The 20,795-nt window shown below is 33.5% G+C and overlaps 1 protein-coding gene across 9 annotated transcripts in view; it reads left to right on the plus strand.

Annotated features, from left to right (window-relative positions):
* Positions 1 to 20,795, plus strand: part of LOC126750684 (potassium voltage-gated channel subfamily H member 6) — a 232,324-nt gene that overhangs the window by 76,307 nt on the left and 135,222 nt on the right. For 8 of the 9 annotated variants that reach the window (XM_050460366.1, XM_050460381.1, XM_050460365.1 and 5 more), the window contains exons 3-8: positions 12,803 to 12,952; positions 18,022 to 18,154; positions 18,216 to 18,512; positions 18,571 to 18,692; positions 18,760 to 18,908; positions 20,469 to 20,549. In XM_050460366.1, coding sequence (XP_050316323.1) covers positions 12,803 to 12,952; positions 18,022 to 18,154; positions 18,216 to 18,512; positions 18,571 to 18,692; positions 18,760 to 18,908; positions 20,469 to 20,549 — 932 coding nt within the window. Of the gene's footprint in view, positions 1 to 12,802; positions 12,953 to 18,021; positions 18,155 to 18,215; positions 18,513 to 18,570; positions 18,693 to 18,759; positions 18,909 to 20,468; positions 20,550 to 20,795 lie in introns of those variants that run through there. The other variant, XM_050460380.1, reaches the window with a different exon arrangement.

Here is a 20,795-nt window from a genome sequence, read left to right on the forward strand (position 1 = left end):
CTCAGGTCCTCCAGGAAACTGTCGGCCGACCAGTGCTCGAAGGGTCCTCGGAGGACGATGTATAGCCTTCTCTCCTCTGGCAGGGAGAAGAAGTGGAACGGCACTTTTGAGGATTCCAGGTAATCCTAGGTGACTCTGTAGTCCGTGATGGACTGAGGGTGGCTTTTTATCCCGTCGCGAGTGTTAAAAACATGGCCGTGTTGTACTCCTTAAGACTTCAGGACGGCGGCGACTTCCTCGAATTTTGTCTTCTCCCTTATGATGATAGGGGGGATCTTGGTCCTACGGTTTGGTGGAGCTGGCTCGGGTTTGGGCTCAGGAGGAGTGTTCCTGAACGCGGCCCTAGAGGTGGAGGTGGTAGCAACGGGAGCTTGGTCGGGTGGCGCGATGAATGGCGTCTTCCTCGAGACCGTCTCCGGGTTTGAAGTCTTCCTTCTCTTCCTCCTGCTGACGACAGGTTGAAACCCGTCGTCTTCGTTCTGGAGACCTGCTGGAGTCGCAGTGCAGGAGCTAGGCTCCTGTGCTGGGAGTTCGGCCATCTCGATGGACTCCACAGGTGTTTCCAGGGCGGCAGGGGGGGCTTCGACTGCGGGATTGGCCTGTACCGCAGCGGAAGCGGACGGCAAGGCGGACTCGAGAGCCTTTATCCGGCTCTTGAGTGCCTTGGTCGTCTTATGGAAGATCTGGCGGAGGGCGTTCATCTCCTGCTCGTGTTTCTCACTCGTGAAACTCACCAAGAATTATCAGAGATCAAAATACTGGGAAATGTGAAACTAAATAAAAAGAGATGCTAAATAATGGTTTCTTACTAAGTGTATAAAATTATTAAAAATTATGCATGATCGGACCTCATTTGCCATTCTGCCATTGAATTCGACACCCAAAAGTTTTTCTGATCTATTAAATTTTTGTTTGGACAGAACCATAGCAAGGAGCTGAATTGGGTGAATGTGGTGCAGAACATTCATATAGAGCATATCACATTAGGGAAGATGAGTAATATTGGTTTTACCTCTTCTATTAGGTTTAAAAGCTTTGAATTCATTTCAACCAAGCTTCGCTTAATTAAATGAAGAATTTTCTTGCAAAACATTGAAATTTTTAAAAGGAAATTCGAACAGGAGCGGATATTCGTGGGTATTAATAAAATCCTGAAAGACAATCTAGGAACATCAGGATTCGATCTCAAAAAAAAAACTAATTAATAAATGGCTTTTATTAGGGCCATAAGCTCATTTAAAAATCTTCATGGGTTTCTGGAACCTCAACAAGAATTATCAGAAGCCAAAGGACTTGAAAATGTCAAATTAGCCACTAAGTGTAAAAATTTTCTTCATTTATTCTTGAAATGAAAAATATCCAAACTTTTTGAAGGAAATTTTAACTGAAACTGGTTCTGTTGATAAAGGAATGTTTCAACTGCTTGGACAATAATTCCTTTTTTTGAATGTTTATCCTGATTCTTAAAGAAACTTGAAAATCAAGAGAACTTATATATACTGAATGCAAAATAATGTTTCTTTTGTGATCCACAAGATTTTGGAAAATATGGAAAATCATTCAAAAAAAACTTCACTTCAGAAGAATCTATTAGCTTTGAAGAGCGTTTAGGGTAAATAAATTAACAGATTCTACTCCAGATCCTTGGATTTATCAGTAATGTGACAAGTGGCTACGACACTATCTATAGTATTAAATGTTTTCGACCGATTTCATTAGCTGCTCTGTATTTTTTTTGTTTATTGCAAAATCGACATTTGTTGGAAACAAAACCATGCCTGGATGTTGTAGGTATGAATGATATCCTTAAAGGCAATCTAGAAAACTCAACAGTTCCCTCATTGGAGGTACTGATGTGAACCAAAAGTTTGTTTAAGGATATTGATGGATTTTTCGAGCTGTTCTGTTAAATTATTATTTTTTGGACAAAACTATAGAACAGAACTGGATTGGGTGAGAATATTAAAAGTGGAAGTATTAGTACACCTTGGCGGTATATAACTCTAATAGCAGCTATGACTACTTAAATCGCTTTATTGTATTAAGTAAACGAATAAGTAAACCTCAAGAGGACAAAAAGTGACTTGAAATCGTTAAATATCTACATAACGGTTTATTTAATGAAGGTCAAGAAAACTGTATTAAGATAACGATCGGGAATCCAGATGTTTTACGACCATAAAAAGCGATGCCAGCTTGTTTGATATGTAAATTTCCGTTTGGACAACTCGGACCATAATAATATTTTAGATGTCGTGACAACACTGATGATGAGAAGCAGATAGAGAGTTTTTGTCGATAAGAAAATTAAGTATAAGCAATTAAATTTAGGTTATTTCAGATTGTGGTATTTTTATAAAAATCTTATTAATGTAATGTATCATTTTAAAAAGAAACGAAAACGTAAAGTCTCAATTTTGTTACTTAAATATACAACGCATAAAATCAAAGAAAAATCAACTCCAGAGAATGCCCAGTGATGGTCATTCTTTTAAGACACGGGAAAGATGGTTATAGATCTGAAGCCCTTCAAACAATATTGACTTGTCACTTCTTCCAGAAGGTTTTTTCTGTCCTTCTTACATGCAGATGTTCGGCTCATTCCTCACTTCCTCCTAGCAGTTGAGGACTAAGTTTGTCTTTGTCTCAGACATTTCAAGTTTTCCTTATTCCAGGTAGTTGAAGAGCTATTTAGGTTCTCTTCAATGCACTCCATGTTCTTCCCTTTTCAATTTTAAAAGGTTTAGATGATTAATTTCAAAACCTTAAGTTGCAGAAATTTTAAAAACTAAAAATTTGAAATTAAAATTTACAGTTTTTGAGTTGTTGAATCCTTAAATAAAATTCTTATTTTTAATAGTTTAAATACCTAAAAAAATTTAATTCTGAACTATTCTAAAGTAAAGCTTGAGGATTCTACATATTTAGGAACATAAAATTTAAATATTTTAAATTGAAGATTTGGAATTTTTCTAATTCCTTAATTTTTCGATTTTAGATATCTAGAATTGCAAATTTTCATTCATTTTAGATACTGTTTAAAAAATTTTTAAGGCTTTTGAACTAAATTTTAAAATTAAAAAAAAACTACTTAAGCAACACATCATATCTTATTATCGTTAAACAAATATTTATTCAATAATTTTTTAGAAAATTTTTGGTTTTCGTACATTTATCAACTGTATATGGTCAAAGTATATTTATTAAACTATAGAATATACACTACCGGACAAAAGTGGAGAAGCACTATTTTTATTTATTTTTTATACATAATGTATTAGTTAGTTGTACATACAAAGACTTATATAATGTGTAGCAAAACCCTTATTTTTTTATAACTTCAGTACACCGACTTCGCATAGAGTTCATTAGGCTGTCAATATAATCTGTTGAAATGGAATTCCACTCCTCTTGAAGAGCTGTGAACAAATCATCCTGGTTTCTAAATTTATCTTTATTTTTTTGTCTGATTGAATGGTCCCATAGGTTTTCGATCGGGTTTCGATCTGGGTGGGCCATTTCATAAGGGGCACATTGTTGTCTTCAAACCATTTCTTTACTACTTTTGCGGTATGTTTCGGATCGTTATCCTGCTGAAACGACCATCGAAGCGGCATATTTTCTTCTGCGTATGGAAGCATATGATCCTGAAGAATTTTTAAAAATTGAAATCTGTCCATTTTTCCTTCAACTTTGCTTAATGGTCCTACTCCTGATCCGGAAAAGCCCAACCCCAAACCATGATATTGCCTCCTCCATGTTTCACAGTTGCCCTGGTGTACTTTGGATTAAGTCTAGTATTGGCAGGACGACGAACCCATTTCATTCCATCAGGCAGAACTTACTTTCATCAGAAAATAGAACCGTTTTCCACTTTTGGGTTGTCCAATCAAGATGTTCCTGTGCAAATTGGAGCCTAGCCAATCTATTCTTTTTAAAAATGAATGGTTTTTTGGCTGGACGACGGCTATAAAATCCAAATTCAGTCAAACGACGACGATTAGTACGCACAGATACCGAAACCCCAGGTATTGAATTATAAATTTCTGTGGCGGGCATAAAGGGATGTTCTGTTCCCAACATTTTTATTTGGCTCTCAATAACTTTATTCGTTTTTCTTGGCCGTCCATAGCTTGGACGGGTAGTCACACTATTATACTTCGATGGCCCTGTCCTCAAGATCACCCTGTAGTATATGCTTCTCTCATCATGCCGAATCGAAAACGGAAAGGGAGTGAATTTAAAGACAAAGTGAGGCGAAAAATGACTAAATTACACAAATTACTGGATAATTTCTCCTCAAGTAAGTACCTATATTAGCTACATGTTTTTTGTCTTTATACATTCATAAGGAAAACCTATCACAGTGCCAGTTTTTGATCTATCATCATTTTCTTTATTTTTCCTATAATGGGTAAAAATTGTAGAAAATACCTGCCAATTGATATTCAATAATTACTAATACATTGTTGAAAAATAGCAAGGAAATAAGTTGCAAATTATCCTGCATTTTTTTCCTATAATGCGTGAAAATTAGTAGCAACATTTCAAACGGCCAATAATGACTAATACATTATTGAAAGCCGTAAGCCAAATAATTTTAGTTGAAAACTGTTTCTCAATTTTCCCATAATGGGTGAAAATAATTAGCGGCATCCCCCCGCATTACTACTCAATAATACTTAACAGATTGTTGAGTAAGATTTTAATCCATCGGTTGTTGGAACTTTTAATTCTCTTATTAAGAAAAGTTTTGTTAAACATTCTGGGTCTTAACATAAAAATGATCCTAGGTGATGACGACACAGACACTTCGTCATCCTCAAGCTCTACAAGCTCAGTCGATTCCTCTCGATCTACCATGGGCATTCAAAATGGTCCTGAAAAAACAGATGCTCCTGCACCTATAGAGCTTGATAATTTAAATAATATACTAGGCGTTAACCCGTCAAATAACGTCAGTCAGGGACATGAAATAGCACCGGAACTTGCGACACGCTGGGAATCTTATCTGGCCTTGATAAGGAGACAAGAAAATCGCTTACAGAAACCTGGCAACTGCCAAGCAACTCCGCCTTTAAAGCCTCCTGAACTTAATCCAGAGGCCAAAGCCTTATTATCCCCAGCAGACACTAAAAAAGACAAGTGGAGAAAGACAAATGGGAAAAGGAATGGCCGCCACGGGTTCTGCTCTCACGAAGATTCTTGCCCAACGGGAAGGGACCGAGCCCACAATTATACAAGCATTGGTGGACTCCGGCAAGCTGGCTACAGATATGTTCCATACCTTATCATTACACCGAAAATACCAGCTGAACTCCTACAGGTCAACCAAATAGTCGTGGCCTCTGAGAATCGGGTGCGCGGTAGCAAGACCCCCAGTCCAGCTGGAGAGCTCATTTTTACTTGTGCGTTCGGAGTGTTTAGAGAGTTTACATCGGCGTATTAAAGTTAGTTGTGAAAAATTTAAAATAGTGACCTTTCGTTCGTTTTTTTTATTTTAAAAATGCCTTTTACAAGTAAAGTTACGAAAAAAGTGTTGAACGGTCAAAGTCGTGAGATAATTAGTAATGTATTGAAGTTCATGCAAGCAGAAGCAGTTGCTGGTGAAGTTAGTATTCCTCTACATAAGGTATGTTTTTAATTTTTTTTCATAAATTTACTTTTGATTTCAAATAATGATAAGCTTTTATTATTTTTTGGTAAACTTTAACAATTTGACATTTCTAAATAAAGCTGTGGTTTCTAAAAAAAATTTGTATTATTTAACTCTTTTGCATAAACAAATTTCTATAGGATATTGTTTTTTTTTGCATTAAATTTCAAGTGCTGTATTAAGTTGCCTGACGCTGTTTTAAACGTTATTACTGTGTGAAAAACTGATTCTTACTATCTGATCTTTTATCATTGTAATTAAAAAAAAATGTTTCTATAAAATAATATAAGACATGTAAATATTCTATCCTCACCTAAAATTTAAAAAAACTAATTTATCTCATAAAGGAATGATAGTGGCAAATTTTTAAAATATATGGAAACTTTAACACTGTTACAGCCGAAATTTATTTTTTATTAGCTTGCACCCTGTATATTACTTCTATGTTCTGCAAGTGTGATACATCTTTAAAAAGAAAATTAAAAGGGCTTTACTGGAAAATTAAAATATGGCAGACAGATTTTTAAATAATAATTTCTTTTGAAGGTTCAAGACCGTGTTGCAGCGGCAACGGGCGTTTCCCTAAGGAGTATTCGCAGAATTAAGCAGGAGGCAACCCAAATGGAAACAGGCGAAGCAACAATGTTTTCAACATCCAAAAAAAGATAATATGTTAAAGCCGCAACTATACAATTTAATAAAGCTGCATAAGCCGAAATATAAAAAATATGAAATAGATGAACTCTTTAACGCAAAAGGTCACGAGGTATTACGGCTCCCTTCATATCATCCCGATTTAAATCCGATCGAGTTGGTTTGGGCTGAACTCAAAACATACGTGGCCAAAAAAAACATAAATTTTAACTTCAATAAAGTTATAAAATATTGTGATGCCTTTTTTGAAGAATTCTCTGCCGAAAAATGGAAATCTAGGTGTGAACGGGCCAAACGTTTTGAACAGGAATATTTAGAAAAAGAACCAACTATAGACCTAGTTGTCGAGCAGCTGACAACTGATAACTAAACTTGGATTCAACGAATAGTGATACAGAAAGTGACACTGAAGATGACGAAGATAGCGGATTGTTTGGAATAGAGGAACTTGACGAATATGATGGATCACAAAGCTTAACTATTGAAGAGGATAGAACCTATGTTAATTTATGAATATTTGTTGTGTGTTCATAAATATATTTTATTTATGATCAACCACCCTGTCTATAATTTTAAATATTTTTGTAACTGGAGAATAATAATTTAATAAAAAACGTGATTTTAAGAAAAAAACATTTTTTTAAAAATATGTAAACCAATATAGTAAACGGATGTTTAAAAAAACACCTACAGATTAATATTTAATATAACAAAGTTTTTTTAACCTGCGATGGCGTAGTATTGGACGCCATCTGAAATATTTATATAAAACGAATGTTATTGTAAATACTTTTTTTGTGCCATGCAACATTTGTAAAAAAATATACAATTGTAAATATTTAACTGTTCGTATAGTGTACATATAAATATACCATTATTTCATAATAACTAAATAGTAATATGTAATTAGTAATAAGTATTATTTCAGGTAGTATATCAAATATTTATGTAACTAACATGCAGAACAAAAATGCAGGGTGTAAACACAGCACATCCTGCCTAAAGTATTAATTTTCTCTTCTGTATTATTTGTCGGTGCTGATTCTAATTTACTAGTAGAGCAAGGTTGCACATTTTCTTGACCTAAGTTACTCTGATGAAAAGTGTTGTTAATAATTATTGTTATGATAATTATTATTTTGACTTGAAAAATTGTTGTTTCTATAATAATTATTGTTTAATCGAGAACCCCTATTGTGAGAAGAACTTCTTAAAAATCTTCCTCTTCCTCTAAAGGCGTTAAAGATTTGGGGATTACCTCTAAAAAAAGTCGTTTCTTCGTCTTGAGCTACTCTAATAGCATCTTTTAACTTAGAAAAATTTCGAGAAGCTAATATTGTACCTAATCTTGGATTACGCAACCCGTCTGTGAAGCGTTTTATAGCTAATCTTTCGTTAATTGGCTTTAAAACAGCGTAAGCATTTTCATCACTTCTAGCCTGCGATATTGTTAAATTAACAAAAAGGTCTTCCAATTCTTTTCCAAAATCTTCAATGGACTTATTGCCTTGTTAAGAATTAAAAAGCTTCATTTGTAAAGCACTGTCAGATTTTACTGTTAAAAAATTCAATTTAATGTCAGATATTAGATCCCTTATAACTGGTATTGAGTCTTAGTTTTGCGCTATTTGACAACCTAGTTTTAAGAACAAATGTTATTAACAAGGATTTACCCTCTGCATTTAACATAGAATCATAGAGTTCAATGGCACCGATTAATTTTAACATGGTACCTTCGGTTTCATCCATTATAGGTAGCAAACTTACAGCAACTTTAAGGTCAAAGGAAGCCATATTGGTATTCGTTTTATTTGTGTCTTTATTTTGAAAACTTCGAATCTCGTTATATATTTTGTTTATTTTAGAATTAAGTTCTTTAACAATAAAAATTTCAGAGTCGTCTAATTCTTTACTTTTTATTTTTTCATTTATTAAAGATATTTCACTTTTCACTTGTGTATAAACTACATCAGCCTCATTAATCTTTTGGTCTAGAATTGGAGTTTTTCGTCGCTCATAATTTAATTTCACAATATACCCTCTAATTGTTTCTAAGGCATTTAAGTGTTCCTGTAACTTATTATCCCCCATTAAGTATTACCCCAAAAATAGGAAATTGTAAATTTAGCATATAAAATAATTTTTAAATGATACCTAGTTCTTGGTTTAAGGGTCCATATCTTCCTTAAAGTATACTTAAAGCAACTAACAAAACAAACAATGAAAATATAAATTTAAACAGTTACTTACAGCGCTTATTCTTCATATTTATATGTATGTATATATTTTTACGACCTTATTATTATACTTTTAACTTCTAGTCACATCAGTTTATCCACAATTTTTTGTCCTTTTTATACAATTTTTAACCAGCAATAACCTAAAAAAAAACCTAAAACAAAAAAATTATTGGTTCTCTTCCATAATATTATTTCTTGAGCGTCTCAATTCTTCTTTTGCAATTTCTCTTCTGATGGTTCATCTCATATTTTTCTTGTACTTTTTAATAATAAAATACAACAGTACTGTTAGTTACAGCAACAAGTACGATTAATAAGGTGTCTGTCAAAGAGAATGCCTGGCTCGAGTTTTTAGTAGTGGCATCACCAGATGCGGATTGGGCAATTACAACTGTCTCATCAACTTTCGACTGTGATTTTCCCATCTTCTTTACTAATTATTCTTCAGTAGGTATTTTAATTTAAAATATTGTAGTAATTTGGCCTTTTAAGCAGGATCGCCATGTAATAACTCAGGTCTTAAGTTCGTTTTTAGAGGCCATTAATAATAGTCAAAATTCAACCTTTCTACATAGTTTATTGAACTATTCTAATCACAATATGGGTCGTATATTGACCGGACATCGCACTTGCTTACTTTGCAGAATTGCATAAAACTATAACGATAACAATTACCCTAGCATATTAATTAATTCTAATAATATACCGGTTGATTTTATTAATATTAAAATTACTTCATACTACATTACATTCTGTGGAACACACTGGCTTTTTCACTCCTTCGTTTGCGCATCTCAGAGGCCACGTTTATTTGGTTGGCAAGTACAAAAAATCGCAAGTGACCAAAAAGTGGACTCTTTTCTGTTTGGATTAGATTTTGCAGAAAAGTGCAAGTTGGCCAAAAATGTTGAAGTGTCAGCCAAAGACTTCACAAAACCAAGTACAAGCAAAGACAATAAAACGCCAAAAAACTTCCAGCGGTCCAAGTACAGGACCAAATTCAAAACTCAAGAAGGAAGGAGGGGGGACAGATATGGGATGCCTCGGAAGCAGTCCCAACAGTTCAGGAAATACAAGAAACAAGAGCCCTACCAGACATATCAGAAAAAGAACCGTTACAATTAGAGGTACGTTACGTTGGCAGGATAAAACATTTTTTTAAAAACTGGACACTAATTACTGATAATAATAAAATCAAAAATTGGGTCAAAGGATATAAAATTTCTTTTTTTAAACAACCCATTCAAAAAAGGGCGCCAAAATTAAAATGCTCACCAGCATATCACGATAGCATTCAAAATCTTTTAAAAATTGGCGCTATATAAATTAGTAAATATTGTAAAAACCAGTTTATATCTCTATACTTTTTAAGGGTTAAGCCAAATGGAACGTACAGATTTATACATAAAAAATATAGGAAATATTTAAATTTCGAATTTAAAAATGTCTTATACGATTTTACATGTTTACCATTTGGTTTATCGATTGCGCCATTTTTATTCACTAAACTTCTAAAACCGATTTTACATCATTCGCGATCAAAAGGCGACACTTTAGTATCATATTTAGATGACATTTTATTAATAAATAAAAACATCTCAGTTCTTTTAGACCACATAAATTACAATATCCAACTTTTAAAATCTCTTGGTTTTATTATAAACCAAGAGAAAAGTGATCTAGAACCGAAATAATGCATGACATATTTAGGTTTTACCTTTAATAGCAAAAATATGACAATGTCAGTACCACTAGATAAATCGGGGAAAATTGTCGAGAAATTAAATGGTTTCCAAAATAAATCCAAAATTAAAATAAGACAATTTGCGAGCGTCATAGGGACCTTAGTGTCTATATGCCCGGCAATACCTTATAATTGGGCTCACATCAAGAGTTTTGAAAGAGAAACATTTAAGGCATTAAAAATATGCCGTGAGGATTATGAAGCTAAAATAGAAATAGCTTGGCATCTTAAAAACGATTTTTCTTGGTGGCTTAAAAATATTAAAAAAGGGGAAATGTCTTTAAAAGAAAAAGATTATAATTTCTGTATTCATACAGATGCCAGTAAATCAGGAGGGGGTGCGGTGTATGAGGACAAAATAGCAAAAGGGTTCTGGTCTAGCTCAGAGGCTAAATTTCACATAAATTATACTGGAACTTTTAGCTGCTTTTAATAGTTTAAAATCTTTTTACAAGCACAAACAAAATCTTAATATTTTAATGAGAATAGATAACGTAACCGCGGTATCATATATAAATCGCATGGGCGGCATAAAATTTCCTGCTCTTAATTCGATATCTCAGCAAATTTGGGAATGGTGTGAGCTAAGAAATATTTTTATTTTCGCTTTTTACATAAACACCAAATTCAATGTTACAGCAGATTTAGCGTCACGACAAAAAAACATGCGCCCCGAATATGTCTTAAGTGATTCCGCATTTTTAAATTTTTTTTTATTTTTGTAAGCAATATTTTAATTTCTGGATCAAATTATCTTTGTTCTTGTCAGAGTCAACTTTTATCTAAATAATAAAATAAAAACCAGGCATTCGCCTTACCTATTTACTATGAATTTAGCAGAAATAAGCATAAAAGTCGAATAATACTAAAAAATCACAAAAAATCGAATCATATACATGGGGGTGATTCGGATTCCCCTAGGATTGCTCTATCTCTGGGCGCTCGCTTGACACTCTTTTTTGGGACACCCTGTATAAAATTATTTTAAATTAAAATAAACCAACTCTGTTATTAGATTATATATTAACCATGAAGCCAGCTGTTATTCATGCGTATTATTTTGAAAAACAATGATTTTTCAGGATAGTGTTAATGAAAATTGTTTTTTTTTGTCAGAAAATAATTACCTGAGAAAAAATGCTTTTTAAGAATATTAAAGGCGATACAAACATCTATAGTTTTTGTATCTATACTTTTCTCACATAACCTTAAGTCAATAAATTTTGAAAAAATTTTTTAAATTTTCTAAATAACTTTTGACTATCTAGGTTTAAATATATAGATATATTGATATTAATCGTATTAATTTGATATTTGGACATAAAATGATATTTATATCATTACTGATAAAAAGAACTAAACAAATTTCACAAATGGGTAAGTTATAAAATCAGATCACTTTAACCATAGTACTATTATAAAATCAACTTTCTAGTCCGCCATAAATTTCCCAACCATTGGAAAACAACTGCTCGTATTTGGATTTACTATCCGGGGATTATTTATAAATGGGCCAAAGGCATTACGGAAAATCTATTGAAGGAAATAAAATTAAAATTAAATTAGTGCACCGATTTATTTTAAAAAATCTTTAATAAAATAAAAATCAATTTCAGGAAATATTTTGAAATCGACACTGCCTACACACACACATACACACAACAAAATGGGTCGAATTCGCGATACAACACGGTCACCGGTATATGTATATTTTGTTATTTATGCAGGTGAATTTTTACGGGGCCAAATTCCAGCGTGTTCATAATTCGACTTTCGAAGGGAAGAAATTAGGGTAAAATAGGCTCCCTATAGGCGGTCGGTCGACTCGCCTTATAGGGAGGAGGTTAAATCGATACAATGCCCGTTTTTCGTTTTATATCGCCCGATATGGAAAATAGCTCGCCGCCTTTTAGATTACCTTAGAATATTATCGTTCGAGGGGGAGGTCTATTAAGAAAACATGGTTAGTTTTAACGGAGCTCGCGAATTTTCCGGACATATTTTCAAACATTTGCTGCACTTAATACGCGATACTGATGTGCCTTAAATCGTTTATTAAATCCTTATCGTGGAAAAATTAATGAATTGTTTAGTTTTCTTTTTTAAATTGTGTGTTCTTTAATGATCCCTAATTTAATGTTCAAACCATCTAGAAAAGGAGGTGGATGTCAATTTTCAAAGTTTTTTTTTGCTATATATTAGTCTATACTTCAGAGATATTTACTTCCGCCAATATAATCGAATTAAATAATACCTTTTATGCAATCGAAAATAAATAAATAAACAAACATTTTAAACGGTTTATTTATTCCCCGTATGTTCAGAATCTCTGTTTATTTTTCCGGCTAATTTTATTATGATTTAACTGATGGTTATTAAGTTAAAAATATACGAAAGAATTCCTGAGGGATTGTAAGGGAACGCATTTCAAACTACTGGCTGAATAATTTTAATTTAATTGTAAAAATATCACGGTATATAGAGTCACGGTATAACGTTTGTTTGTAGGTTCAAAGTTCCTATGCTCAGAAGTGATCGCCCCAATTCGAAGCGAGGTGGATGACATATCGTTAATCATAATTAACTTCGAGGATCTGACCACGGCGCCTGCGCCCTCCCTCGAGCCCGGTCCTGTCAGGAAGAGTAGACTGAGTAAATGTAAGTACCATCGCTGTCTAAATTTATTTAAGAGTCGCTTTTATGTCGTCATGCAGCACAGACCGACAGACATTCAGTCTGTTATTAATTTCACGGTATGAAATAAAACGAGTCTCATTTGCAGCCGTTTGAATTATGCGGAATTACCGTGCATCACGAATGTTGTATTAAAAAAATCAATAACTTTTACTTTATAACATTGCTTAAATTGAATTATATTATAGGGTTTTCTTACTGTTAGTTAAAATTTTAAATGGATAGAAAAAAGTGAACTAATTTAAATTGCACTTTGAAAATTCAGAAAGCCATTTTTCGACCTCGTTTTTGAGTCAAAAAATGGGCCTTAAAATTCAATATCTCGGCTATTAGGCAACTACGACCTTGGAAATAGTCTCGTTGGATCTAAATAGACCAAATTAAGACAAAACCGTTGGAATCTTCCCAATATTGCCCATAGAAGCCGAAATATCATCTCCCTAAGTTTAGGATTTTTAATTTTTCAAAAAAAATTATTTTTTTCAAAATCAAACTAACTATACCAGTGGCTTATTTAGATCACCTACATCACCAAAAAAAAAAACGGGTTATAATGGAACTCGAGCAAAACAGAGCGATTGAGAGCACTTTCAAAATTCAATAAAAAGTCACTTTTTGACCTCGTTTCTGAGCTTAAAAATGGACCCTAAAAATGCAATATCTCAGGTATTAGGGAAGTTAGGTCCTTGGAGATAGTCTCGTTGGATTCAAACAGACCAAACTAAGACAAATCCGTTGAAATTTTTCAGATAGTGCCCATAGAAGCCGACATATTGACCTCTAAAGTTCGGAATTTTTAATTTTTCGGGTTTTCGGTTTTTTTTTCAAAATCGTACCAACTATACCAGCGGCTTACTCAGACCACTTGCATCACGAAAACACCAGGTTATAATGGAATTCAAGCAGAACTAAGAGAAACAGAGTCCTTTAAAAATGCGAAAAGTAATTTTTTAACTTCTTTTTTGAACCCAAAAATGAGCTAAAAAAAATTAAAATTTTCCTTATTTGTTGCTTTTGTTCAGGGTGTCCCGAAATTAAATCGCAATATTCTACTAGTTGCATCTTTGTTTAAAACTAAGACAACAACTTCATATACAGGAATCTTGAAAAGTGTTTTTTTTTTCATGTTACGGGGTGTTTTATGAAGATTCCTATTTTATGCTAAAATGTATACAGGATCGAATAAAATTAGTGATCAGTCAAGATAAAAACGTCATAACTTTTTTTCTGGTTACTTTTTAATTATTTGGATAAAATTAAAAAGAATGTAATTACAAAGAACTGTAGGATAGTATTTTTTTTTTAATTAAAATAACATAATCAGTTAGTGTAAGCTTTTCTTTATCTTAATATTCTAAAAGTATTTTTTTTTCAAAATGATGATGTGATATATAATTTGCGCTCGTTAAAACAATATTTAAGGTTCTCAGAAAATTGATACTGCCGAACCGAATCTGTGGAAACTGCTGACTCAAAAACCCGTTTGATTTCTGTTAACGGTACGACGGCGATTAAAGGGGAATAATAAAAAAGCTGACTCAGTACTTAATACGTATTAAAAAATGAGGATACGAAAAACAGGCAGTTAGTCGAAGTCTTTGAAGAGTAAAAGTCGATCTAATCTACCGGTTCAAGACGTGAAGTCGCGGGATCACCAAAAAAAGACGGTTTTGGTGCCGTGCAAGAGCTTTATAATTATAACGGAAGAAGACGGCTCCCGGTTTTATAATTTTGAGTATTTTAAAGACGAATTAAGACGTAACTAAAACGGATTTTTAAAATAAATCGAAGACGTAAATATAATAAGACGCTGTCGTGTAGTGTGAAGTTAATTAAGCAGGTTTTATGTAAAACTAGTTTTATCATCACACTTTATTATTCATGTTATTAACTCTACTTGATTCACTTATTTATTAAACTCTTTCTTTTGTTGTTCTGCCATCCAGACTTTTATTTCCTAAAAGAACCCAATAATATCGCTAGCGAAAAAGAAAAAACCTACAGAACCGATATTTTTACATAAAAAAGGTGCTCTTGTCTTATTTCGTTAAAAGTGTCTGGTGTCAAGAAATTTTTTGTATTCATAAGACTCTTTTCGCAGAGAGTCTTATGAAAATAAAATGCTGATTTAAATTAAAAATAAAAGTAAATTTTAAACAGATTCTATTCTATTCATCATCTTTTGACATATCGGAGGACGGCCAGAATGGATTTCATTGAGTAATTGGGAGCTTCTCTTTAAGTACGTGTTTTACCATTAAACACAACCATGCACTGAATTTCTATTTTTCTGGTTCTCTTAACTTCACCATTGTAAAAATCGCGACTTTCCTCGTACACTGGACAATACAGGGTGTAAATAAATAAATTCGAAAAAATTCAGGAGTTGTCCAAAAAGGCGTAACTTTTGAGATATCGGGTGGTAAAAATTGAAGAAAAATATGTTTTTTTTTATAATACCTGTAAAAGTTCTGTAGATATTTTAATAAAATTTGATATGCATTTTCTATGCATCAAAAGGCATTTTCCGAGGCTCTCTAATATTTTTTATTTCTACCAGCGACGTTCGTGTAAGACTTAAACTAAATATTTTTGATGAAAAATATGGAGCGCCACTTTTTTTATTTTTTTCTTGTTTTTGTAGTTCTCATTTATTTCTGAGCAAATTTGATCTCTTGACTTTCTTTTATCCGAAGTTGCGTATTCTATTAAAAAAAATTAAATCCATTTACCTAAATGTATTACGTGTTTATTATTAATGTTTAGATGTGATTCTAATTTTTGTTTTTAACCAAATGAAAGGAAAAGAAATTAAATAATTATAATAATTGTTGAAAATGACCATTCTTTGCCATTATGCAAGAGTCTATATGTTGCCGCATTCGTCGACGAATCCAATAAAAAATACCTGGAGAATATTGAATTACGGCACATGAATTAATGATTCGATTTCTCAAGTCCCCATGTGGTAAAATCTAGTGGATTCATATCAGGTGACCGAGGTGGCCAAAACTGAGGACTGTCTCGGCCTATCTAACGATTTGGATTGTTCATCTAAATAACGACGTGTTAATAAACTAAAATGGGCAGGAGCCCCATCGTGCATAAACCACATTACTCCCAACATCTGGGGGTACTCCCTCGATAAGTCCTGGAAGTATGTCTTCGAGAAAACGAGTGTATATTTCCCCGTTCAATCTCTGTGGTAGAAAACGTAGACCAATAAGGTGGTCGCCATACATTTAAAGAAAATTGTTGTTGGTGATGAGCTTCAACTATTGCATGGGAATTTTCATCTGCTCAAATGTGGTTATTATGGTAGTTAATGATTGCTTCTTTGGAAAAATTAGCACCGTCGATAAGCAAAAACTGCCTTATAAACTGAGGATTTGGCTCAATGACTTCTAACATCCAACGAGAAAAATCGAGACGTCTAGGAAAATCTCGTGGTAATAGAGCCTGGACTTGTTGTACGTGAAATGGATATAATAACTGATCCTTTTAAATAGTTCATACCGTTATATGATTGACATGTAGCTGCAGTTTTCCTAGTACTGGTGTCAGGTTGTTCATCAATTAAATTAAGAAGTGCTTCTTCCAATTCCGGTGTTCTAATATCGCGTTGGCGACCACAATCATGCTTTCTTGGTTGAAAAATTCTTGGTCTTTGATGAAGGCGTGCAAATAATGTATGATGAGGTGAAGGTATATTTCAGCATACATTTTGATGCTTACAATCAATGTTCATTAGCAAGAGCATAAGCAAAATGCATATCGGCCATTTCTGCATTTGAACCATTTTAATTAAATGGATCAAAATTCCACAAAAAAGTTTCTACTTTAAAGGAGGCAAGAACTGACAATCAACCAACAATCATCAGCGCAGACATTTAACAGGTTAATACATTATTTGAAAGGTTAAGTAAACAGTGGTGTATCATATTTTTCATAAAAAATAGTTTCTTTAAACCTTACGCGAACACCACTGATACAAATTAAAAAAAAAATAGTGAGCTTCAAAAAATGCCTTTTGATACATAGAAAATGCATACCAAATATTACTAAAATATCTATAAGGGTTTCATAGTTATTGTAAAAAATCATATATGTTTCTTCAATCTTTACCACCCGGTATCTCAAAAGTTACGCTTACGCACGTTAGGAAATATGTTCATATAAAGTTTTTTTCTTAAAATTTATGCAAAAATCATCCCCTGAATTTTTTCGCATTTATTTATTTATACCCTGTATAATATGTGTGGCATAGAACTGTCAAGCAAGTTATATGCCTAAGAAGAGCTGACTCTCCAGTGTAAATCTACCCATTTGCGTGGTTGGCTACATCAGTACTTTTTGCATAATATAAACCTTAGATTTTAAGTCGCTTTATCTCATTGTTTCTGTTGCTGCACGTTATACTGTCAGTTTGTACTTTTAGAAATAAAATTGTTTTTAAAAAGTCTTCGTGTCGTTCAACGTTCGTATTTAGCAGTTCCTATGAAAAAAGGAAAATTCATCAGCCAACATTAAAGAAACACGAATTAATGAAATGTGGCGCGGTTTATAAAGATTCTCAGAGAAAAGGTGTGATCTTGAATAATAATGTTCGACTCTGTTTTATTCGATAACTGTTGACTTTAGGTATGGAACATGATGGATGAAACACGTGTAAAATTCCACGCGAAATTCAAACCTGAAGTTAATTAAAATTTTTAAAGAACCCTATAAAATGTACAAGCTTTACGTAGAAAAAAGCGCAACTCGAAATAAAATCGACTAGTCTAAGGATTTTTGTAAAAAATCCGTCGCTTTATTTTAAATGAATTTAGACATAACTTTTATGGGACGCACTGTATCCTCGCGAGACCATGGATCCGGCATATTCGTTAACTTTCCTCGCGCCTCCAGAGATGTCGTGCAGTGTGCTCACTTGCGTAATTCCGAATGAGGAAGAACAGTTGATATTCGCGGCGTTGCCAATATTTTAAATTAAATTTGAAACATTCAGTATGACCAACTGAATATTTTTTAAGTCGACAGAGCCCGAGCGTCCTTTCGGCAGAGCCTGCGCCTCGGACGAGGTCGAGCCTTGAGGTTGGGCGGCTACCTCACACCTCCCAGTGACGTCACCGCGGCCGAGGAGGAAGAAGACACTTTGGAGCAATGGTAAGTTGAAAATCTCCCTCTTTAATTGGCTCTTAATTACTGTTTTGTGTGAAATCTACAGTCCGCTAACGTCAAACTCGCCCACTCCGATTCTCTCGGAGCAAACGTGGGTGTCGAGGTCAGCGGGTGGAGCCCACCATCAGCAGCAGCAGCAGCAGCACCACATGAGCCCCTCTTCGGGGGTGCACCACCGCACCCCCGACTACACCGCCCTCACGATAAGTCACAGCGCACCTGCGAGTCATCAGGCGAGTTTCGAAAGGGGCGAGAGTCAAGAGAGAGGAGGTTTTTGCGGAGTGAACGGGAGGAATAACGGTAACGGTAACGGTAACGGTGGTGGAACCAATAATAATAATAGGTGAGTTAGAGAGAGAGGTCTGAAGTACCATATATGCAATAAAATCTTATAATTTTAGGCATTTACATTACGCTAATCAAAACGCGGTCACCGGTCCTTATAAGGTGACACATGCCACTAGTTTAGATGCTATAGCGAGAAGACAATGTTTTAGGACGGGATATCCCGCCCAAACTTTATGTAAGTTAATAAAACTATATAACAAAATACGGATATTTTCATAAAATAAGTATACATCTTTTTTCAGCTAGTAAGCCCATACTTAATAAGCAATTCCCAAACGTTTCGTCCGAAAGTGATCTTCAAAGATATCGGACGGCTCAGCAATCAAATGACCGGAAGAGTCCAAGCCTTTCGAATCCAACCGATTCGTTAAAGCAAAAGGTTTGTCCTCAAGTACGTATTTTTTATTTTTCATATGTATATTATTTTATATAATATCTTAAAATTAACTTATATTTTTTATTCAGTTGCGCCATCTCGTATTTTACAGAGCAAACAGTAGAGCAAAATCAATAAAATTAAATTACTTAGAGGAGGCACTTTCTCTCTTGATCCAAACAATACGTAAATGGCAATTGCTTTTGGAAGATGGCGCTACACATGACTTTATTATTTATTTAAATTTACGAGTACAAAACCATTTAGTATTTGAAATTCAAATCACATTACATAACCAATTAACAAATAGGTTAACAAGAACTTCAAAAGAATATACCATAATAAATGATATATTAATAATGAGTGGCGACAAGTTACGGTGAAATACTTTAAAGTTCCTCTGATATTGACGCTAAAAATGTTGATAGTAGCAATAATAATTATTAGGATGCCATTTTTTCTAGTATACAATAAACCACTTATAGCACCTATTTAAAATTATTATCTTAAACCACTGACGATATCTGTTAATCATGTAAATGGTTTAGTTATTTTATCTTCATCTTGAACGACTAATGAACATATTATTATTAGCCCTGACAATCTGATCGAAGTAAAAAATGAGTTTTCTAAGATTCCTAAAACTACTCCTTATGTTAATATCAATTTCGATCAATGAATAAAAACTCATGCAAGAGGACAAATTTGAAATGTTAGATCTATCCCGCTCTATTTCAATGAATGTTGACTCAGTTTCAGAGTTGAGATTAACACACCTAGCCGTTCTAAAAAAATAAAAAATACTTCCATTTTGCCATGACTTCTAAGACATCTTTCATCATGAAAACTGCAATCTTACTTTTACTAGCCAAATAGTAGGAGTATATAATAGAAACGTTTTTCCCCCGAAGGGTAAAAAACGATTATTTTGGGTCTTGCCGAAGCTTGACCCATTATGAGATTACCTTCTACTTTTCGTTGCATCAAAAGCGTAGATATACCTTTAACTCTCCGCCTATGGACGTGCCCCTTCCATATTTTTCGTAGTTCGCTGTTGTATAGATTATAATCCGTTGATTTGATAGTTCATTCTATGAAAAATGTAGAGAATAATATAAGGGTTGGGTCAACTCAGATCTTGTGCTCGACTTGGTTATTGGCTTCTCAGGTAGGACTTTTAAGCAATCGTTAAAAAATGCAGGTACTTCCTTGATGTTTTCCACAAGATGAGAACTTTTCCAGGGTATTTTACAAATTTTATTCACAATTAACCAGAACACAGTTGGTAAGACTATTGTGTGCATTACAAGTTTAGACAAAAAAAGTATTAGGATTCGTATAAGTCGGCAGCATAGAATAATTTCCTAAAGGTTAATGGTTTATGGTTGCCAAAAAAGTAAGATTCGTATCACTGGTACGAATCATACGAACGTGATTCTAATTTAATTTAAACGATTTGTAATAATACTATGTATGTTGGAAGATGGCGCATATATTTTATAGTGTAAACACTTTTTTATAAAAAAGATCACATAAAACTAATAATTATTTTAAAATAGTTTGGTGTTGTTTTAGTTTTCCCTTCAAGATAACGGATCAGCCAAGTATTTCCAGAGTGGGATCCATACGCCAAAGATGGGAGAAAAAGTTGCACAGGTAAATTTTACCAAGAATATTATGAAAAAAAAATGTATTCGTATCAATTCTAGAAGAAATTGATGCAAACCATAACCTATCATTTTATATTAATCTCTTCTTAATTATGCAAAATTATTGACTCAGTATTTCTAAGGAATTTTATAAAATATTGAATAACCACGTATGTACACTGTTGCCCTTGAATTTAATATTTTTATAAAAAATGCCTGTTTCATAAGCCTTTAAAATTTAGTTTAATAATTT

This window comes from Anthonomus grandis, chromosome 2, assembly GCF_022605725.1.
Source record: "Anthonomus grandis grandis chromosome 2, icAntGran1.3, whole genome shotgun sequence".
Classification (NCBI taxonomy): domain Eukaryota; kingdom Metazoa; phylum Arthropoda; class Insecta; order Coleoptera; family Curculionidae; genus Anthonomus; species Anthonomus grandis.